At 40.8% G+C, this 24075-nt stretch overlaps 1 protein-coding gene across 5 annotated transcripts in view; it reads right to left on the bottom strand.

The window, feature by feature from the left end:
* Window positions 1-24075, bottom strand: part of OMA1 (OMA1 zinc metallopeptidase) — a 47427-nt gene that overhangs the window by 14820 nt on the left and 8532 nt on the right. For 2 of the 5 annotated variants that reach the window (XM_064665125.1, XM_064665126.1), the window contains exons 8-9: window positions 23096-23245; window positions 13245-16528 (exon numbers count right to left, since the gene is read on the bottom strand). In XM_064665125.1, coding sequence (XP_064521195.1) covers window positions 16310-16528; window positions 23096-23245 — 369 coding nt within the window. In that variant the 3' untranslated portion in view covers window positions 13245-16309. Of the gene's footprint in view, window positions 1-13244; window positions 16529-19048; window positions 19419-23095; window positions 23246-24075 lie in introns of those variants that run through there. The other 3 variants (XR_010432797.1, XM_064665127.1, XM_064665128.1) reach the window with 3 other exon arrangements.

Here is a 24075-nt window from a genome sequence, read left to right as displayed (position 1 = left end):
AAAGCAGCAGAAGCCGGTGGAGGAACTGTGCACCTGCTGCGGATGTGTGTAGAGTACACAGAGGGTAAGAGGATCCCACTCTTCTCTGCATCCTGGCTGTCTGAGTCAGGGATAAACAAGGATTCCTGGCTCTCACAGCTAAATACCTGCTAATTGTGTATTGAGGTTTGAAGTCTTGGGAGAATATCAACCACTGTAGAATTTCTTTCAAATTCTAAGTGGAAAAAAAGCAGATTCAATATTCTATTGTTAAGGAGAATGATGTTTTTAAAGCCATAGGGCAGAAAGCTCAAGCCTTAACTGTTTCCAGGTTGTGATGAATATGAATGTCACAGTAAAATAGCAGATACTCTTTGGAAAGCAAAAGTGAAAAGTCAGCCTTGAAAGACAGTTCATGAAAGTGTTACTTGAGGGCCTTGTAAGTGAGCAAAAGTATTTTAAAATCAATATAAAATGTCAATCACAACAAACAGATTTCAGAACTGCACTTGGGCCTGATGTGAAAACTGAAGTTTGGAGTCAAATGACCAAACTAGTTGTTATTTAAGATTTAGAAGAAGATTTGGCCCTCGGCCTCCCAAGTCAAAGACTAGTGCAACAAATATTCAGTCCCATACATTGTTGGTCTTCCTTCCCCATTCAGTTTAACTTCCAAGTCTCATGTGACCTTTTAAAAGCACTCATTTCCTCATCTCTGGCCTTAAAGCACTTGCATCCATTCTGCATGGGCTTCCAAATGCCCTCAGTGCCTCATCAGTCAGAAACACTTGTTCCAAAGCATCATCCCAATCCCTTTTAGTTTGTGTCTTTTTACACTTACTTTCCCATTAGTCTATGGCCAGAATAAAAAGCAGGCTCCACTGACAATACCCCTTGCACAAGTCCATGAAATGCAACCTACTATTTCCCATAAGGATCCCAGCACATTTACTTGAAAAGCTGAATGTTATTATTGATATGCCACTGATTTATATCAGGAAGGCTCAACATCCAGCTATAATTTATCTTGGCCTAGTGTTTGGAAAATGAAGCATTCAATATTGTGTCCTTTGACAAATGTACATAGGCACTGGATCCCAGAGGTAGCTCTAACAAATGGGTTTATTCTTGCATCATCCTAGAGATGCCTAAATGCAGCAACTTCACAGAATTGCTTTTGTAGGTTCACACCAAGTAGTCTCACTGCTATCAGAGAGAATTAAAACCAAACCACTGACCCTCAAGCTCAAAAGCTGCAGAACTCGTTTTTAAAAACAAAATAATTAAAACACTAACCACAAAGACTTCACCTTTAGAGTCAAAGAGCCTGATTGAATTTGTCCCTGGAAAACTTATAGCAGTAGAGAAAGAAACACACATTAAAGCCAGGGTTTGCTTTCCAAGTGAATGTTCCATCAAGAAGCAAAAATCTCTTTATTTGCCTTGGAAGCAACCATGTATCTAATCTTCCCATAAATACTGCATGACTGTGTTACACTGATTTAATGGCAACTCTATAAATAAAAAACCCCTTGACCTAAAGTACCAGCTCTGCTGCTGCCATGAAGACGCTGTTGGAGCTGAGACTGTGGGGCAGAGTCCCAGAGCCGTGCCCTGGCCTCAGAGACAGGCTGTTGACAGCGGAAACTTGGATCCCTCCTTCCCTAAGTGGCTCAGGCTGAGCTGGGAGAGGGTGGTCTGGCACAAATTTCCCTGTGGCAGGAATAATTTGCGAGTTGTTTATGGAATGCTGACTGCAGACAGATGCACAGGGATTGCCATTGGGATGTTGACATTTACAGCTGGAAGTGCTCTGTGTTTCTGAGGCATTCAGGGCATGTGGGGCACTGCAGGAACCGTGTGTACATTTCTCAGGGGACTCTGGACATCTGCTCACTCATGTCTAGCTGTTCTTGGCTCAAGTACAGCCAGGTGGTAGGGCAGAGACACTCATATCCCATGGAACCCTGGGGATGGATTGACCCTTCCCTGCAAAATGGGATTTTGCAGCAGGTAGCTCTAACCATGACTAGACACAACAGCCAGTGCTGACCTGAGAACCAGCCCTGCCTGTGTCCTTTCCCAGCTGATGCCCGACACCATCACCTTTCCCAGAGACCATGTTTCCTATCCACATACACTTTCTGCCAGTGAGAGGGAACTGGGCTCCAAGGATAGAAAAATCCACTGCCTGATCAGTCCAGAGAAAAGAGTGGGCTGAGAGATGGGAGCTGAGCTTGCTGTGCAGCACAGCCCTGTGTCAGCCCCTGCCCTGCCTGGGCAGTGCTGCTCATAGTGCAGGAATTCTCCAGGCAGCCCCAACGTGCCTCTGTGGAGGGGACATCATGATATCAAAATGAAATGAGACTATTTAAATGCAAAACTATGGTGGTGCCAGTACAATGTGAAAATGGAACTAACTCAGTGTAACCCCACAGGGAGCAAGTTACAGTTTGAGAGAGAAATAAAACAATGTAAATGGATGTTACACTGGACTTAAAGAGCCCACCGAGGCCGGGGTCTGCTGCTGAATTTGTTTGGACATTCAGCTTAATTTGTGCCATATATCTTGAGCTGGATGCATTGTTTTACTGAATAGCTATTAACTAAAATTAACATGCAGCCAAGTGTGTTGGTGTTCAGGCAGGGTTTGACCTAAGCTGTGAAAAGCAAAGACACTGTGGAAGTGGGAAACAACTCAGTGATACAGAATTTACACAATTATGACTATCCTGGCCTAGTCAAAGAAAGATGTTTACAAACTCATTGGAAACTAAAATGTAAAAACATAAATGATATGGGTGTGTTGGGATTCAGTGTGAATCGTGGCTGGATTCAGGGCAGGGAGAGGGAAGTGAAAATGCAGTGTCATCATTAAGTATATGACGGGTGTGCAAAGAGCAAAAAGCAAGTTTTAGTCCTTAGGGGAGTTATCAAGGGGTAATGGCACAAAACTGAGAATAAGAACTATCAGTCTGATTACCAGGAACAGTCTTGCATTAGTGAGATCTGCTGGGCTGTGACAGGGTCTCCCCTGGAAACACATTTCATCTGGATCTCTACTGGGAGTGCTGGGATTCCTAATGCAAAAATGCATGTTCATGTGCTGCTTAGAGTGACAGCACTGATGCACATGCTGAGCTGGGCTAAGAAAAGCTAAGGAATAGCAGAAAAATGTGGCTTTTTGGCAGCCAAGCTGCAGGAGGTGTTCTGGACAGTCCACCAGGCATCTGCTTAGGCAAAACCTCCAGCTGGAAAAAGGACATAAGCAGGTAGGCCTGGAGGTAAGGTCATCCTCCCACTGCAGTGCACCCAGTGTTTTCAGGTATGAAACAATAATAAAAATGCAAGTAGGTACCAATTTTCCAGATGGCACAAACCTTAAATGAATTAATGAGCAACAGGTCTACAGGACACGGGAAGATTTTATTATATTTTTTGAAGAACCTGGAACAAGAAGGGGGACTAAAATTTCCCCTCTACCTGCTAGTGACAAAAGGGATGGATGGAGAGACACAACTAAAATTTCCTAGGTTGAAGAACCCCAGTTCTTTTATTGACACACAGCACTGCAGTGAAAGAATACAAATGCTCCCAAAGAAATATTATAGTTCACAAAGCCTATAATGTCAACAAGATTCAGGGCATCTGTAATCCAAATAACCAGGAGTACTTCAGCATGTCCTCAAAGAGCACTGAGTTCATGGCAACTGGCCTTACTACAAAATCCCTGGGAAATTTTGGCTTAGAAATACATGCAGGCACTACACAATTCCTACTCTATTGAAGTTAAATGTATCAGCTACTCATTTAAAAAAAACAATAATCTTAAAAAGACACAAAACAAAACAGAACTCAATTAGTCCAGATAAGGGATCAAAGACATGATATATGTTAGAGAAGTTTTTAAGATACAGGAGAGTAAAATAATGTTAACACTGTGTTTGCTGTCCAGCATCATCATTATGAAACCCCTTGACTCCCTGCAGAGAACTAAGAAGAAAAGCACATGGAAACACAGCAGGAGCTGAAAGTACCAAGCTGTGAGGGAAAAAAAGAACAATCCCTTTAAGATCCAAACCAGTTACAGCTGCAAATTATCATCCTGACCATATTTAAGGAATTTACTAAGGATTAGAAAAAAACACAACCGAAGGCATAAAGAGACTCGTGGAAAGATGTACATTCTTATCTTTCCAGAGAGCGGGAATATGAAGAAAAAACAAAACAAAACTATGAACAGTAAAAAATTGCACTCTGTAAGTCACACAGTTGTTTGGCATCTGAAAGAGCCTGACAAAAACTCTGGTGCTGGGGCAGGGATTCAGTGCAGCTTTCTTAGCACGTGTGCCTGGGCTTGTCTAGACGACATCCAAGTTTGTAATTTGATTTCTAAGCCTTTCCTGCAGCTCTCCTAAAGAAACACAGCAGACTGTGACTCAGGAGAGGGAATTCCGAAACCAGTGAGTTGAAGTGACTGCCAGCATTCTTGGACATCAATGAAAAATTATTTATAAAAATTTACAGCTGCAGGCTGGTGCCTACAATCTAACTTTGAGAAATCCAGACTTTCCAACTCCACCTGCAGGTTTCAGACCCAGCACGGCAGCTCTCAGGTACATAAAGCCCATTCCCAAGCCATGGATGAGTGGGACTCTGGAAGATTCTGATCTCTGGGGGTGTGACAGATACAAATGGTGTGTGCAGGCCCTGTGACAGGCTGCTCCCTGGGTAACTGATGAGCTGCTGTCCCGGGGAGCAGAGCCCATGTATTTAGCGAATGACAGACCTGCGATGTTGATCGAATCCATGGGAATAGCAAAGAAAAGCAAATACAGGCTCTGCACTAAATGCCCATGATGGATAGATTTGTCTTGCTACTCTCATTCCAATGTATTCATTCAAACTACACATGTAATTCAAAATTTTCCTTGAATTTATTCTTGTTTACAGGAGCTCTGAAGGACTGTGCTTCCAAGTGTTTGCAAATGACAGAGTACTACGCTCTGCTCCAGGGAAGGATTTGAGTCCATATCCTGAATTAAGTCTATAGCACACTCTTGCTGGCTGCAATAAATAAAGGGAAGGCTTTGATTTGTCTGTGTGACAGTGTAAATCAAAGCAAGTAGAGGGAACAAAGCCCCAGCCACGTGGCACCTATGAAATGAGAAGAGGAGGGGTGGAGAAGGTGGTTCTGCTTCTTCCACAAAGCTTTGGCCAAAATCTAATTGGCTTTGAAAGAGCAAAAAGCTCAAACCTCCCACTTGGATCGACCTCGGACACATCACCTTCATGTTCCACAAACAGTGTGCAAATCCACACCTTTTACTGAAAAATTAATCACAACACTAGTTTTTTTAAAAATGTTTATACTAAAGGAGAGAGTTCTGCAAGATTTTAAGTTTCCTAGGTGACTAGTTTGGGGTCTTTGAAGCCCTCCTGTGAGAATGACAGCTACAGATATAGACTCTCTTTATTTCTTTTTTGCTCTTCCCTTTCTACAAATCATACACAGCTTTATGAGGAACCTTTGCACCAGAAGCTCTGAAGCCTCAGGAAGCCTGTACAAGCTGTATTTTGCCAAGGATTTTGGCATTGATTTTTATTTTTGTATTCTCTGTGTAGGCCATTTTTGTAGAAGCAAAAAAACTCTAATTAAATTGTCTCAGTATGGACAGTTTCTTTGTTGCATTTTTCCTATTCCCTATTCACTGGATCAGGCTGATGGGCTGGAGTAGATGTAGAAACATGACCTCACTGAGTCCAAGGAGGTACTGCAGTCCAAACCCATCAGCACTAGCCTAAGAATGTTCTACTCCATATTATTCAGTATTATTTTAAAATACGTAGAATTTCCTATGCTAGGAAATCAACACAGATACAGAGTAGCCGTGTCTCATTGAAAACATGGATTCACTTCTCTCTGCTTCCAAGATTTGTCTCAGAATTCGGATTGGCACAGGCCAACCTGCCCATCAGTCTCTGTGACCTGGCAAAGGTCATCCTCTTGGTGGAGGAGTTTTCTGACCTTCTAAAGATGGGGGAATCAAGTTCACTAAGCAGCTTCAACACAAGCCTTTCATCCCTGACCTCCAGGCTGGATTCCTGCAACTCATTATGCTGTTACAGTGGAACAGGCTAATGGATGGCACATTAGGAGTCACTGATGTCTCAGCAGCTGGGGTGAAAGTCTCTGCAGGAAGAGTTCAAGATGCCAGGTATTACCTGCAGCCACTGCCCCACAGCGTGGGTTAAGCCACCTCAGCTCACCCGGGCTCTCAGCTGTCAAAGCTTTTCTTATTATTTGGAAACAGAGGCAGAAAGCTATCTGGATTTATCCCTGCATTTTTCACAAGCAACCAAGTTTAACCTAGAAAAGCAGGGAATAAGAAAAGAGGTTAGGTGGGAAAGCCTTAGAGGAAGACAGAGGTTACAAAGCAGCTCTGTGTAGTGTTAAAGAGGAAGAGCTGTGGATTGGACAGGATTGCACATGTGTGTTTTGTTCCAGGAGGGAAAATTGTGTACACAGTCTATAAAAATGACACCAAGTCCAAATGACTGCAAAGAACATTTTTTTTAGACATGAAAACTTGTAAACCATTACAGCAAAGGGTCTGTACTCAGGCAATGTTGTACGTGGCAAAAATATGTTATTAGTGGACTAAAATGAAGCAAAACTGCTATAAATGTTTAGAGGGGTTTTATCCTCTAAAAATAACTATGGTTTCATTATGGCACCTTGGTATGACCCCTCTGACCATCAGCACCCACACCCCTTCACAGCCAGGCCTGACTGCTGCTGGCAGTGAGTCCCAGCCTAACCCCACATCAGTGGCAACAGAAGGAAATGTGTAAAGCCCCCAGATCTGTTATTGCTCAGGAGACTGCTCTGTGTCTCAGATATCAGCACACGAGAACCTTCTGAACATTTCTCTTTGCTAATGCTGTGCTCATTTTATCCCCATCAAATTCAGGGTCCTCCTTCAAGTCCTGGATGGATCAGCCCACAATAGCCATTAAGAAACATCCTCCATGATGTGATGCCTCTTGACACGTGTGTCCCACAGGCACTGTCAAACTTTAAAATGATAAAACCCAAAGTCCAAAGCTAAGAGATGGAGATTACTCCAGGGACAGCCTAAAAAATTGGGACCTGCTCTCAGAGAAAATCAAGAAGTCCATAGGTCTCAGCGGCTTCCACAGCCACATGGAAAAGTCTTTTCAGTGGATCCTCACTCCTGCAATGCTGACAACAAAAATAAGAGAGGTCAGCATGTCAGAAGTAAGTTATTATAAAAGTAGTTTGACAAAAGAGACCAAACAGCCACAGAGAATTGAAACTGGGACACATTTAAATTCTACACCCGGAGACAGCCACAAGAAGTTCTCTGATTCCACACAGGGACAGGTGTGATATATGTTGTGTTAGCTATGCCCACAAACACCTCCAGTCACTGAAGCTGCAGCCAAGGCAGAAAGGAGCTGTAAGAGGTGTGGGAGTAGAAGATGATGCAGGACCAGCAGCACCACCAGCAGCCACTACTGAACACAGGGCATCAGCCTCAGCACAGCCCCAGGACACATTTCAGCTGGAATACAGAAATGTGCCAGAGGTCACAACCCACCACATCATCCAAAACTGTGTCCATCATTATTCACAGTAGTAAAGGCAGAGAAAGCACTAAAGCCTTCCACAGACTTATCCAAGCTCAGGCTTAAGGGTTAGTGTGTGACCAAATTGTGCCATCCTGCATCAAATCCTAAATGGGTGTGCAAGTGAGGAATACCTGACAGCTGTGATTCTGACACACATCCACAGCACTGTGCAGCTACTTCATCTAAGTTCAAAAATAATACACATCATTTGGGGACCAGCTAGCTTCCTTGCTACCAAATCAACATAATTAATTTAACCACTATCATTACAGCTGAACTTTCCAGCCCAGTCAAATGAAATAAGTCAATTCCTTCTGTGTACTTTTTTTGGATGTTTTCCTTCCTCTGTGGCTAATTATTGAACATTTTTTTCCTAAGCCCTAATTCATGCCTCCTTCCTGCTGACTGCAGATAAAATGTCATCTGTGCAGGAGCTCATAATCAGCTGATTCTGACAAGCAGAGAATAAAGCACAAAAGGAAGAATATTGCTTTAAGGAGGGAGAAATCCAGACCTAACTACTGGGACTTTTGCCAGGGGTTTCAATGTGAACAGAAGAGAGGCCTCATTGAGACAGTGAAAATTAGACCCTGTTGCTTCTCAAGGGTTTTGTTTCATTCTAGCTTTTGGGATGAAAAATGGTGAAACACAGACCAGTCCAGCCCCATCTGTATGATCAAAGTAATGAGAAGGTGATACAGTTGAGGATATAGCAAAGGAGGGAGCAAAACCCCACCAGACACAGCCAGCTGAAGTTCTCAGCACTTTGAGGATCATCTGCCATTTTGTTAAAGTGCAAGTGCTTAAGGAAGACATAGAAACCTTCTCCAGGCTCAGAATTTGCTGTTCATATACCTGGCAGTCACTGAAATCCAACAGACACATGTTCAGCTCCTCCAAATACCAACCTCGATTACTGCCCTTCACCTTTTAATTCATGAAATACCTCACATGGAATGGGGGCAGAGAGAGAACACCAAGCATTGAGACCACAAAACCAAATCAGTTGTCCCATTTCATGCCCTCCTGAACAAGCAGGGCTGGCTGATCTCTTCCCCTCTTCATTATTCCTCGTACTCTAAAAATGTAACTGTAGAGAAGAAAATAAGAACAGCCTATCCTAATAAGTTCATTTTCTCCTCACCTCAGATACATCTCCATCCCGATACATCCTTGAACTTATTCTCTCATGTTTTACAGAAGAGAAACTTCTATACTAAAAATCTGTGTGCCCATTGTGAGATGGCACAGGAAACTGAAATCTGGAGTCTCCATTCCTTAGCTGGAAACTTCACCATTAGTCCACTCTCACATTATACAGTGGAACAGGCTCTCCTATCCCAGGATGGCTGTCATGGTGCCCAAATTCACCAGCAGGCCTTAATGCCCTGGCCAGCCTTGGCAGGGCCTCTGCACAGGTACCCACCAGCCAGGGCTCCATTTCAGCTCAGTCCCAGGCCTTGGTGAGCTTTGCTGGAGCCCTGTCCCTGCTGATCCTGGCACACTGGCTGGGCCTCCTGCTCTCAACCAGATCTGTCTCCTGGAATTTGTCTGATGATACTGGCCTGTCAATGGGATCCAATCCCACCTCCAATCCTGTGCTGCTCACCCTGCTGTGAGGTGACCAGTCAGTACTGTGGTCACCTCAGCTCCTGGCTCTCTCTCCCTCAGGGATAATCCTCGCTTTGGCTGAGAGGCTGTGGAGGAAGAAAAAAATCCAGGCCCAAGATATCAGAAACACTGGTGGAAACATATCTTTTATCTCCTCAGAGCACAGCTCCTGCTTTAATCATTAGACAGAGAGAAGGATGTTATCAGCACCAAAATAAAATGTTCTGTCTTCATTTGTTACACTGCAGTTGGAGGAAAGCAGACCAGACTTGCAACAGGGGCTCAAAACTGGCTACTTCAAGTATAAATCCAAGGGTACATAGTTAATTTTTCCACGTACAGTTTTTCACTCAGTCACTCCTTTCTGATCATTTCTGCTAAAGGAAAGTAAGGCTTGTCAGACAACTTCACAGAAAGCTGCTATCTGATATCTGGATAAAGAACTGAGAGCCTTCAGCAGAACCACAAGAGATTCACTGGCTCACGGGGATGATGTTTCGAGTTTACTTCGGGGAGGACTCACTGACGTTAACACCGAGAGGGAAAATCGCCTGGATAATTTCCTGAATCCGGACTGAAAAGGCAGGTGTAGAATCCATGGGTTTGAGGCCCGGCTCGGGCAGCCCAGCTGCCACCTGGTGACTGAAAAGTCACACTGCGCTTTTCCCGCACCATTTACTCCTTCATTACTTTTTCCAGATATGTATGGAATAAATCTGACAACGTATCCCAGGAAGGAGTAAGGAGCTCTGATTCTCCAGAGTCGAAATATACAATATAGATCAATGTTGGTAGAAAGGAAAAAGAGATAAATTTAATTAAGTCTTAGATTGCAGAGTCATTGGAGGGGAAACGGCTGGGATGGGGCAGGAGTCATCTAAACTTGGGTACTATCCTGTACATACTGACCTGACAAAATAAAACCAACTTCAATATCCAAACGAAAAAACATCCTTTAACATTTTGGGGGAAATATTTTATTTGACACTTGAGTCAAATATCCAAATGCAATTCTAGAAAAGAGGCAGCAAAGGAGTTGCGAGGTACCACTTTTCCAGCAGATTTTTGCATCTTTTGTGGCCTCTTGGGTTGATCTCAACCACAATTTGAAAAGATCTAAAGTGGTATTTGAGGCTGTGAAGAACCTGCAATGAAACTGGCACAAGAACTTCAGAGCTCTCTATTATCAAGTCTTCAGTAGTTTCTGTTGCTTATGCATGGATCATGTCACACCCTTTTTTCTCACTGACTTGATGCTGAACTGTTGGTTTGCTCACCCAGTTTCTGTGGCACCTGGCGAATTTTCTACAATGGATTGTGTAGGGAAGGCATGATAAGAACCTAAGAAAAACTGGAGAGCAGTGGCCACGACATCTCATGAGAACAGGCTGTACCATTTTGATGGAACTTGTTTGAAAAAGTCTTTGTACCTGACCTTACAAACAAAAGACTGAATGGCCACAAGGCTGTCTACAAAATGTCCCAGTACAGTTCTAATAGTTATTTTTCCCATTAAAATCCACATGGGACTGAAAGCTGAAGGAAAAAGTTCACTGGTCAGATCATACAGCACATGCCACAAGCAAAATTTTTATTTCCACTTGCTAAATGAACTGATGAGCTATCAGAGTTTCTTCACATCTGTGCCTCCACTGACTTCCCACTGGAAGGCAGCAGCAAAATGACCAGGTTCCAAAGACCTATTACCTTTCTCTTTGCCTGTTCCCTGCAGTCCTAACTTGCACCACTGTTCTGAACTGCCTCGTGAAACTGTGTGCTCTGAAACAGGTGACTTCAGTAAAATGATTTGTAGGCTGAAAGCTACAAAATAAATTTCTTTGGCAGATATCACCAAAGAGTGCTGTCAGTCAACAGTGGTTTTATCAAACTAAGATATAGAAGACAACCACAGAAAATAGAGAGCTGTTCTTCAAACTCCATTTTCACATCTGTTTTGCTGATCTCCAACAATATGAAAGACTGTATTAAGGATATTATACAGGTGACTAAGTTACACATCAGATTTCCATCAACTGTTGTCCACCAAATGTTGGTCATGGTTGTTAATTAATCCAATATTGTCAGAATCCCATTTTAAATGGAAATATTATAGTAAGCTGCAACAAAAGGCTTAGGAGCATCATTTTTAGAAGGTGATCAATATCAACAAACAGAAGGCTGCTTGAAAAATGTTTATGCTTAAAATATAATAACTACTGCACATATCCTTTTCAACTTTTATGCTCTAGTCAATGTATTATAATTGAGTTCTACTGAATTACTTTTTAGTGGATAAATACTGTACACGCTGCAGTGTGATGAGACATCATGTAATGTATACTAATTAAGCCATTATATCTGTGGAGGAGATCGTATCTGAAATATCAAATTAGCAGGAATTAAACATCTCAAAGGATTAATGAAATGTTATGGAGCCATTCACTTCCAGGTCAACAGGTTCAATTTCACCTCAGTTTAATAGTTATAATGAATTTATGTGCTGGAGATAACAATTCTCTGCATCCATTCATAAATCAGGGCAAGAGCCCCCGGCTCACACCAGGAGCAGCAGCCTTGAACCAGCACAGCCAGAACAGCAGAGCCAGGAATATCTGCTAGGCCTGTGTTTGGCACATAGCCCCAGGCTCCAGGAGATCAAACAGCACATTTACTGGATGGCTGCAATATGTGTAGGCAGCAGCAGCGACACCAGAGACACTCAGTCAGTTCTCTTTACAGACCTGCCAACAATTGTCAACCCCAGCAATAAAGTTATCACAGGCACAACATTTCCAGCCCATCTCGTCCTCGGCTCAGTTCAGAGCCCATCCTGCTTATCCTGATCCCTCTCTCAGCAGCCCTTGCTGCTTCAGCCTGCAGCACAAGGAAAAGGTGGGGCTGGGGCACGGGAAAGGAAGAACAGCAGCCAACTTTTATTGGCTTTCTCTTTAGCTGACGAGACCACAAATACCCAGCAAACCCTGGCTTTGCAGTGGAACCACGAATTCGAGACTAAACTTTTTTTAGAGATTAAATAACCACTAAACTTTTTTTAGAGATCAAATCACCACCACATCAACAGATTGAGGCATCAGCTCCTAAATGATGATGGCCAGCGAGCAAACCACAACGGATTTGTACCTAAGAGAAAGTAGTTAAGAAATAACCACATCAAGAACAAAAAACTGTATCTTAGTAGCAAAGAGGTACATCCAACCTCTGCAGATACACATAGAAAGGAGACAAATTGTAGCAATCACTGAAAGCCCATCAGTTCAATTTGCTGTGAGGACTCTGTTAGACACACACAGACATGACAGTGTAAGTAAGCTAAGGAACAATTGTTTCACAAGATTTTTTCACTGACTTCTGCTGAGCTTTGCTAGAACTAAAATCTCACTGAGCCTCGGTATCTCCAACTGTTACAAGGATCACCTACAGAGGTATTATGGAAAAAACAGTATTTATGAGGTGCTTCAAGTGATCTAGAAATACAAGTTTTTAATATCAGTCCTTCCTGGAGGTGTTTAACCCACACTCTGCAATATGGATTGAGAACCTAAAGGAAACATGCTATACTGTGACAGGAAAGTCTTATGCTGCCGCCTCTACCACCAACCACACTTTGTGGTCATCCTGCTCCCCCCTCAAATACTCCCAAGACCTGGAAAACAACAAGGACTTTCAGCAGAGAGAATGTGGATGGCTGTAAAACAGCTTACACAGGCTAATACATTGGAAATAGTTTTTCAACCAGGGGTATTGAGATACAAACACTAGACTGAAAGAAAAGCTGTGGCAGTCTACATAATATATGAAAAAGCATCAAGCTTGCAGGATTGTTCTCTCTTAGTGACTACAAACAGAATTCAAGAACAAAGAGCATTCTAACAGCTGTTTGCTTTGCTTTCCTGGCACTCAGGTATTTCAAGTTTAAAAAAAAAAATAAAGAAAAAACCAAAACAAGAAAAAAAAGAGTAAACATGACAACCCAAAAGTTATAAGGAGCCATTTTTATTGCAAGACTGCCTTGAATGCACATTCCTGGCTTACAAAATCTCTCAACACTCCACTACAGCAATCAAGAGGTTGAGTGGAATTTGTACCATATATTTACTCTTTCAGCAGGAAGCTGGAAAGTACAGCACCAAGTACTGGAGCTGGAAATGCAGATGTGTTTTTACTGGTCTTTCTTACCTTTTTTCACTTTGGCCACTATTCTCCCTCTTCTATGACATGTGACTTTCAAGTACTGAGTTCCTTCAACAACACTTCTAGATCTACTTTTCCAGTGACATCCTAAGTTACACAATCGTAATTAAAAGTTTCTACAGATCGTCAGAAGCTTGCAACCAGAGCATTTTCCTAAGGGATATATTTTGAAAGTATAATTTTTATGATTAATAATCTGATAATAGATTATAGCTTATATATTAACATATTACATAATTACATATGCACACAGAAAATGATCACTTAAAAGTGCAATTTTTACTATGACTTCCCAAACCTTTGGAAAGCAATATTTTTTTAATTTCTCTGTTCAAGAAAGAAAATACCTTAGCAATATAGACAGATGCAATAAAATATTCAGTAAGAATTTTAAACAAAGTGTCCTCCAAGAGGCAGATGAATTTAAGGCATTTTCTGTGTTGGACATGAGAGAAGCAGGAAGAATAAACCCTTCAAAAGCACTTGAGAAAAGTATTAAGGAAAATTCAGAATGTAAAGTAAAACCTGAAATTTTCAACATCACATACTGGATTTAAAATTATACATTTAAAACCATTTAAACTGTATTTAAAACTAGAGTGTTCTAGTTTAGAGGCCTAACTCCTGTGTGTGTGTTTGTAAGGAGAGAAATATGTTTTATTAGACCACTATAATTCGAAAAAGTACATGATCCTTTTGTCAGTCTAGTATAAGCAATTACCCTTCCCTTGGAACCTTTTCTCTCACATCACCATGACCGTGGTTACAAAACTATCTACTTCCAAAGTTTTTAAAATCTCTCTGTATCTTGAGCATTCCACTGCTGTACTTCAGTCACTTAAAGCAGAGAGGAGAAATATTAAATTTGTGTAGTTTCACACTTCATCTTGAATGCTGTAAAACTCTAGTATGTTCTCCTCATTCCTAACAGACACAAGCATCCAGTTGCATGTCAAGCAGGAGCCCTGGATAACAAAACAAGCTCTGACACTGGAGCGAGAGAGAGGCAGCGGCGTTGGGGTTTTGGTGCTGCAGGATAAACTCTGAGGTCCACAGGGAAATCTAAATGGTGTATTTTTCTGTTTCCCTTCAGGTGACAATGTCCAAATGCTGCAACACATCACTGAACGTCTGCTACAAAAAGTCCTGTCATGAAGAATAAGAATGGATGGATGAATAATGGTCAGGCTGGACCTTCTGCCTCCTGCCAGCAGTGCTGAGCAGAGATTTAAAACCAGCTTGTAAGCAATATGCAGCCAATCTAAACCTATACAATCAGCCCTAGAATCATCAACATTACAGAGACATCAACTTACCTCTGAATAGAGATAAGGGAGTTGCTGGTGTTTCTCAGAGGACCCAGCTTCAGGGACTGAAGTCAGAGAAAGAATTACTTCTTTCACAATCTGTTCTCCCAACTATATTCACTGATAGCACTGAACAGGGAGGGGGTGTTCCTTTTTAAAAGCTTGCATTCTGATTTAATTGAAGAAATATGATAAAGTCTTCCCTTCTCCATATAGAAAAAGAATGTTTAAAAATAGGATATACTGGAAAATATTTTTAATGTTTCCTTCATGTAAGACCCTATCATATATGAATGAGATTTTTGTTTTGATCCAAGTAAGTAACAAGTTTCGATCCAAGTAAATAACAGATCTTAAGAACTGGAGGAACAGGATTTCCCTTTTTTATTTTCATTCACTGCCACCTCTTTCTACACCTTCCTGCAAGAGGGACATTTTAGTATTTTCACCAACTGCAAAGCAAGGACAGCTCAAACAACTCAAACAGAGATGACCACGCTGGGTCCCAGTGGTCCATCCTGAAAGGCAGAGCTTTACCTACACTGCATGTTGGCCTCCAGGGCATAAAAAGTGTGGCTTCAGGGGGACTGGGGAGGGAGGGATGCTCAGCATTAGATGCCAGCTTCCTGAAGAGAAGTCACCTTTTACAAGATACAGCTGCAAAAGCTGTGCAGTCAAAAAATCTTATATTTGTCTTACTACATGATATATTCCACATTAGCAATCGTTTCTATCCAAATGGATATATCCAAATTAAATGTTGTTGCAGCAAAACTGCTCTTTGATGAGGCACCCTGATCATTTAAAAAAAGACAACAGCCATCCTTGCAAAGCATCCTAGTGCTACAAACTGTGGTTCTTTCAGTGCTTCTTTCAAAAGAAAGACTCCCCTGAAAATTATTTAACTCCTTTTTTTTTAAACTGAACTTCATGCAATCCTTTCAGGTTACTTTGAAGAAAAATGTTGAATCAATCCACATTCTAAAATGCCTCAGAAAGAAGAAAAATCCCAGCAGTAAATCCACCTAATTAAGTGGGGGTGTATCTAGCCCACAGCTATTATCACTTCTCAGCTTAATATTTTTAAACAGCCTGTATGTGGAGCAGGCAGTGAGCTCTCCTCATTATTTCTCAAATGAAGCTGAGTAGATCTAACCCAAATTATGGCAAGATAAACCAGACAACTTAAGTGATGAAAATTGTACTTTTCCCTCTGCTTTAGGGACGCTTCTGGCTCATCTGTCCTCTGATCAAGGTGAGCCTGATAAAGCTGAAAATTACACTGTGTCACTGGATTGTATGAGATTATCTTTCCCCTGAGAAGCGATTTATTTTAGTAACTCTTAATGAATAAGAAACTTTCTGCTCCAACACACTGCTCTTCTTGTGTGGGCATGGTTCCTTATTGCTTTGAGTGAGGGAATCACATAAAAAGAATGGAGAATCTGAGTGGCTACATCTCCTTTATGGTTCAAAGACAAATTTATGTTATAAGACAGACCTTCAGGGACCACCAGTTCCATAAAAAGGGAAAATCATTGTCATTAGTTTGTAGGTTTAACTGCAAAAGTTACAGGCATATCTTCCACTTTTTGAGTGTGAGCAAAGTCTGGTTTTGGCTTTGAGGGATCTTGCTTTGTAGAATTTGGGGCTTCTCGATCTTTAGACGATTCCAGGAGATGTTGCATGTTAAGTTTGAAAATAAGGCGAGGATCTGGTCCAGAAAGAGATGGGCAGTTGCAGCTCTCTCTTATTTTAAGAGCCTGTGAACACATAGGAAAACAAATCAAGCTCATTTAAACAGGAAAAACAAAAAAGGTTTCAGTCAGTGACTTGGCTTTCCACAAGGTTTGCATTTGCACATAAAGCTAAGTGAGTGTAATGCTGAGCCTGAGTTGTTACTGAACAACTTTCCAACAGAAACCAAGAACTCCTGTGAAGAAATGCAGCAATGTGGTAAAACAATGGGGAAAATGAAGAATGAAGAATGAAATGATTTTCTCCCAGTGTCTCCAAGGATGGATACTGTAAAAGGCACAGCACAAATAGATAGGAAGCTCTCTAACTGTTTTGTGTGATACTTGTGCACATCAGTACCTTCTACCTTTTAATTTACATTCACAGGTAAATTGAACTTTGTGTAACCCTTTCAGGTTACTTTGAAGAAAAATGTTGAATCAATCCATATTCTAAAATGCTTCTGAAAGAAGAAGAATCCCAGCAGGAAATCCACCTAATTAAGTGAGGGTGTATCTAGCCCATAGCTATTATTGCTTCTCAGCTTAAAATTTTTATATTTATATTTCCATGTAAATGAAAATGACTGCATCAGGAAAAAAAGGTCTCTGAATTATTTACTTCATCAGGTATGTTCTATTATTGATGTAACTATATATAGCTGCCTGACTCAAAAAAGGAGGGAAAAATCTCCAATAACATAATGGACATTTAAGTGTTTGGCACAGAGACAGTTCATCAGCATAGTTAAGGTCCAGTTACACAAGTGATCTCATCTCTAAGAACTATTTGGATACACAGCTTCCAAGTATTAGGAGAAAATAATGTCTCTGGAATGTAAAAATTTACCTGAATAAAAAGATTAGTATTAAGAGACCAAACTTTAAGCTCATTTTACAGATAAGAAAGCAGAGGCACGAGGGAGGCAAAGAATTCCCCAGAGAGACAAAATTCATTAGCACAGGCACATCCCCCCCAGATCATCCTGTGCTGTGGGGAATGGAGGTGTGACAATGGATGAATCTCATGGCTCAAAGGCACTGTGGAGAAACTGGTATCAACTTGTAAAAAGTCAGTTGGTTTAAAGGATGCTGAAGTTGGTGTTCATTGTAATAAACCTGAACATGCATTAATTAGACCACACAAACAGGCAGCTCCTGGTGTGTGTGGCACACAACTAACTGATGCAGGGGTTGTACACAGACCTTTATCTTGGGCTCAATTAACAGCATAAAACCATGGGCAGATTTACATCCTGCTTTGGTTTTAATCCTTTCATGGGAAAACAAATTCAAATGTACATTTTATTCCACTTCACTTTATAATCATGGATTCTTGAAAAGTAATGGCCAGACCTGGCCTGAGTTGTATCCAGGTGCATCCTGGCCAGGACTCAGGACTGTCAGCAGAAAGTGAGGGTCAAGTCATTCCTTCCAGATGGATTAAAGAGGAGGAAGAAAGTAACAGTTTTCCCAGCACTGCTAGAATTGTACTTTGAACAGAGCAGAAATTTTTAATCTGTTTTATAATCACTAGCTTTGGCTGAGGTAACAAATCAAATATTCCAGCACAGGTATGCATAAGCATTTGCCCATCATTTTGAAACACTCTGCTATTCTTCCACAGGAGACACTGGAAACATCTTACTACAGCAGATTTTAAAATAGAAGAGCAGAGCTTCTTAACTCATTTCTTTGGATAAAGAGGTTTCAAAACCTATTTCTCCCTAACTTTACTACAGTAAACTGATAGAGTTTGCTGTAAATGCCTAGAACCAAATATATTTTAAATTTAACAACTGGTTTTGGAAAAAGACACATTCCACGAATGTAGCAAGAGTCTCCAGCCATTTCTTGGTGAAATGTAACATTTAAATTACTGGATACACAAGTCTGGATTAGGCATGAAATATTGCTCTTGTCTAACTTTTAAAAAATATGAATAAAGCTTTCACAGCTTGTTTTTCTACAGCATGATCTTCTACATAGTCACCAAATGTAACTACACTGTGAACACTCTTCTGCTTCAGTGACCAATTAATTTCTAAACTGACATTTATGACAAACCAAGAGTTTTCTCCTGTTCTCTCCTAGAACATAAGCTGCTGCAAGACTGCATTAATGTCAAGCAGTGTTATTCAAGGCAAATGGAAATACAAAGATTTAGGCTGCATCCTGGAAGGACAAACTAATCCTCTTTTAAGCTAATTTGGCAATTTTGTATCTCTGTGTTTTCCTGGCTATACAGTGCCTGGCCTGTTTCCATGGCTTCACTTACCTAAAATAGTAAAGTCACGACAGCAAAAGTGAAAAACAGCACTTCAGAGTTAACATTTTTACATCATTAAAATACCAATTACAGGTTGAGGAGCTTAAAACATCATTTCTCCTGAAAGATAAACCAGCCCAACGTGGTCAGGTGTCTGCATTTCCAAAATCACTGGTAACTTCAAATCTGGTAATTTAATATTGCTCAAGTAGATTGGGTTTTGACAGTCTGGGTAACCAAAGTACAGGTAAAAGCATTCCCAGTGAAGCACATGCATATTGATATTATAATAAGAACATGTTTTATTGACTGTTTTTACTGAAGAGCTTTCTCAGTAAATGAGGCAGGATGAGCCAAGGTTAACTAGCTGCAGTGAGTATGAAGATTCACCTGGGAAGAGAGGATTTTAATGCTGTTCTTTCCAGGTTAACCCCAGGAGCACAGCACTGCTGCTCACAACAGAGCCCCCCTGCCTGCTCACTGGTTCAGGAGATCCCAGATCAAATATCCAAACTATTGCTTGTCAAGTATCACAGGTGAAGCTGTTTTTCTTATCAATACAATCACAGTCACCTCCTGCAACGTGCTGGGAGCAGGGAAAGCATAAGAATTAGGGGTATCTGCCTCATCCTCACTGTCATGTAAAGCCTGCCAGGAGACAAATACAGAAATAAGGAATTTTTAGTTCCCAGCATTAATCCCTCACACTGTCACAGACACCAGGCTACCTGCTGCATCTTGAGCCCTTACAGTATTAACGAAAGAGCAGTAAAAGATGATTAAAAGAATTGATAGACTTTACTTGATAGAGAAGAAAAGCAGCTTATATATAATGCTAATACTTCCAATCTTTCACTGCCATTGGCACAGAAAGGAAAAATTGTGACAAAATGTTTAACAATTTTATGGGGAGGATAGAAATGCAGGTCAGTGGTTTTTATTCTTGTTTTCACATTGATAGGGGTTAATTAACATATTCTGCTACTAGAACTATCTGAAGTAATCTCCATATCACAAGCAAAGGGCAAATATACCAACCCATTTTTGAAAAGAAAGCAAAATAAATGTATTTTCCATATCCACAAGGCAGCAGATTGAGCAATAATCAAAAGCTACACAAAAAAATAGAAGTAACAAACAGACAGGGTGGATTTGACAAGAACAGGTGTTGCCAGAGTAAATTAATTACATTTTCTTTGACAAGTTAATTGACCTAGCAAACAAGACAAGCAGTGGAGTTGATGTATCCCAACTTAATATTAGTCTCTAAATGATCTCACTATGGCATTTCTACAAGGAAGAGTGGGAAATGTGAGTTACAGGGAATCAAAAATGGAATCTGAGCCAACAACACGATGCCAAAAAAAAATCAAATGTCATGTCAAGATGAATTTTTGTGTCACAGGAAAGGCTCAGTAGATAACCTTCTGCTTTATTCAGTGTGCTGTTATCCAGGAACTTCTCTCTGGCACTACAATTCCGTGATTTTTCTCTCCAGAGCAACACTAAGCACCCTCCCCACTATTACAAAATCATTTTAAGATTTCTCTTTCTGAAAATCAAATGCACAGGCCTTCATCGAGTATCTCACCACCTTCCAGGCAGGAATTCTAAGAGATTCCAGTTTCCTATTTAAGACTATACTCTGTTTTCCTAGTTTAAAATCCAAAGCTCCCCCTGAGGGGGAACTGCTTTAAAAACATGGTAAATCTTTTTCATTTGCTTTATTTCATTTCCAGGACTCTGTAACTGCTCATAGCTCACTATTTACTGATTCCTCAGCTTGGCTGTAGGTTCCAACTTGCTCACAAAACCAGATGCAAGTTCCTCAATGGTCATTTGATTTGTTCCCCATTCTTCTAATTACATATAAAGAGAATCCCTGTGATGCTCCTGCTTTAATTTACATTTCCTGGGACTGTTCAGTCAGCTCACTGAGATGTGACATTTCCTTACTTGAAGAAAAACTCTGACTTTATATGGTCACATTTTATTGTGAACTTGCTTAAAGTCTGTAGAGAAAGATCAGTGTGGCCTGAGATGTCCAAAAACTTGTCCCAATTTGTCCCAGCTACAGTAGCTGGTCTAACAATAGACATTGTATTGTCCCCAAAACCAGTTCAGCTTCAAAACCAGCAGCACATGAACACAACAGTGCTCACCATGGATCTGATACTGAGTCTTAAGAAGTACCAGTTTCTTCACAGAATGATACTAGAGATTAAAAGGCCTTTTTTGAAATCTGGCTTCTCTCTCTGGGCTCTGAATATCTAATGGCTATTAACATATGGTAAAAATACTGTTCTAAAAGCTTTAAGTATGTGAACAACTGAACAAAAAGATGCCAATATTGAACAACAATAATGCCCTGGGATTCCCTTTAAATGCCTGAGGTGCAGCCTCCAGGCAGCAGCTCCCAGATGAAGGGAGTCAATGCCTCAGACAAGAAGCCTCCAACAACACCTCTACACACTTCCTTTCATCTTTATTCCACATTTGTAGTGCCAACTTCACTTACTTAGTCAACTTGTTAAAGACAGGAAGTCTTTTTTCTCATCCTACTCCAAAGAATGTTTAAGGTAAAAGGCAAACAAAAACATGTCCCCCTCAATCATCTTTTGGAAGAAAACTTCCCAGCCTCCCTTGCTCTTGGAAGAGAGAGTACCCATAAAAAGATGAAGTTGCTCCACCTGCTAAACTATTAGAGATAAGGCAGAAATAACAGTTGTACACAGTTGCTCAGTTATTTAACAGGCCAGGTGTAGAACACAAGAACTAATTTATTTCGTTACCTCTTTATAAGCCAGTCAGCAACTATATGAAAATAAGCAATCCTGAACCCTTAATGTTCAATCTACCTAAAACTACGGCTCCACAACAAGTATCATTTTCCATTCAGCTGCTCTAATGTGTTAAAAATCCATCTAAAAAAGTCATAACCTGCTTTTGCAAAGTACAGACTTTGTGTATATTAATTTTAAATATTCAGTCTAGCCAGTCTCCAGCCTCCTACCCCTAACGCTGACTTTGATTTGCCACCATTTAGAATATTTACTGATTCATCCTCATCAAAGGATTCGTGAAAACCTTTCTTTCTCCTTTGAAGTCAGCAAACACCTCAACATTTTAGTGCTCTCTCTGCCAATACATCTTCAACTGTCTTTACAGTTTGGAACTGAGAAAGACTTTAGGTGATTGAGAATTAAAAAAAAAAAAAAGTATTTCCAAACATAGTTTAGCTGCTGAAAAACAGTGTCATTTTGAGGTGCTTTTGAGGTGCTTTAACATTCTATTTCAAAACGAAAAAAACTAGGCAAAAAAATCCATTTTATTTTTCTGTAGTTAAAACACCCACATTTAAAGAAATAATAAGCAAACTAAGATTACTAAACCTCTAAAGTTCTCTGTCCTTAAGCTATCAGCAAGTAGCACATCAAACTAAGATAATCCCCCAGTAGCTTTCCACTTGGCATTCCTCTGAGAGGAAATCCAAAAGAAAGCACAGGGAAAAGGCTGCAGATTGATGGGCAATTGTGTGAATTAGTTCAAGTTTCTTGGAGTGAAGTAAAATTTGCTCCCTAATGTGCTCTCAGGAAATCTTCTCCTGGGGATCTGACATCCTTCTGAAGCTCACCCACTCGAGGTGTGTTCAGTGTCACAGCAGTGAGGGGGCAGGATGGAGCACTCTCTATTTGACAGCCTAGGCAAAGCTACAAAAGCAAGAGAACTCACCACAGTTTAGGGATCCAACTTAAAAATTGGCTTCCAAAGTGGAAAAAAACGAGGAAAGAGTGGCTGAGATCCTGACACTGTCACATCTATAGGAGAAGGCCATTCAAAAGCAAAGACTATGATCAGTCAGGAAAAAAAAAAACAAACCTGGAATGTAATTACATTTTCTCTGTGCTATCATAATTTTCCTCATTTAAAAAAACCTTTAAGGTTGAGAGCTTTGTAGCAGAGAATTTGTGGAAGGATGAAGAGAAAGATAAAAGTGTAGATTGTGAATCAATCCCAAAGTAGCTCCTGAACCAACATCAAACCTTCCTAAGAGGGAAAGATGCTCCCTGCAGCTCTGCTCCCCTGTGGGATCAGCTCTGCTCCGCTGTGGGATCAGCTCTGCTCCGCTGTGGGATCAGCTCTGCTCCGCTGTGGGATCAGCTCTGCTCCCCTGTGGGATCAGCTCTGCTCCCCTGTGGGATCAGCTCTGCTCCCCTGTGGGATCAGCTCTGCTCACCTGTGGGATCAGCTCTGCTCAGCTGTGGGATCAGCTCTGCTCCCCTGTGGGATCAGCTCTGCTCCCCTGTGGGATCAGCTCTGCTCACCTGTGGGATCAGGCGGTCCAAATGCTCCGCCCTGTTCTCATGGGAAGGGTGTGTGGAAAGCCACTCTGGGATCTTGGGCTGCCCTTGGATGGTTTCTGCCAGTTCCATCTGCTGCCAGAACACGCTGCTCGCTCTGACATCCACACAGGCCTGAAAACAGAGAGCAAATGTGGGCACCACTGAATTTTTAATCTAATAAATACACACTCTAATAGATACTGAATTATGAAATTTCTTCAGAAAAACCCTCAGCTGCGAATTCTAAGTTATATTTGCTACATAAAGTACAGCAGAAGAAATTAATCATCTCCACAGATATAGGCAAATTTACAGGAAGAAGTTTAGAGTCTAAAATAGTAAGTGATAATAATTCAACCTTAAATAGCTCTAAAAATGAGCTGCAAAGGCATTTCTGTAAGTGATTACGTGTTTTTTTCAGGGGTGATCTCTGTAACCCATAAGAGATTAAAACAGTAATTCTGCAGAATTCCTGACTCTCTCCACAGAAGTATATATTTAACCACAGAAAGTCACGGAACAGTAACTTTTAGAATAGCTTTTATGTATCACTAACAAACTCCTTTATTCTTGCATCTAAGTGAAGGAGAAAAAAAATAACATGATTTCTTACACTGACTTCTATTTGTTAAGAAAATAAAAGACTACAAGTTGTCAGAAGGTAAGAAAATTACTTCTTCCCCCCCCACCCCAAAATACAGTAGTGGTGCTTTATTCTTTGAATTTATTTCTTAAAATGATTATTAAAAAAAAGATTACCTGCACAAGTAGAGAAATGCTGTGCTTATTTCTTTCTGGTATGGCCCTAAATCTTTGGTATCACAAAACCCTGAGCACAAACACAGCAATTATAGGTTTTTTTATAGGTTGTATTACTCCCTTAAATGACTTTAAATTAAAAATGCAGTTTCAATCTCAAAATCAAAGTTAATTTTAAAACTCTTCCTTGAAGAAACACAAAT

The sequence above is a fragment of the Pseudopipra pipra genome, chromosome 9, assembly GCF_036250125.1.
Source record: "Pseudopipra pipra isolate bDixPip1 chromosome 9, bDixPip1.hap1, whole genome shotgun sequence".
Classification (NCBI taxonomy): Eukaryota; Metazoa; Chordata; class Aves; order Passeriformes; family Pipridae; genus Pseudopipra; species Pseudopipra pipra.
The sequence above is the reverse complement of the archived record's forward strand: the minus strand, read 5'-3'. Positions and strand labels throughout refer to the sequence as shown.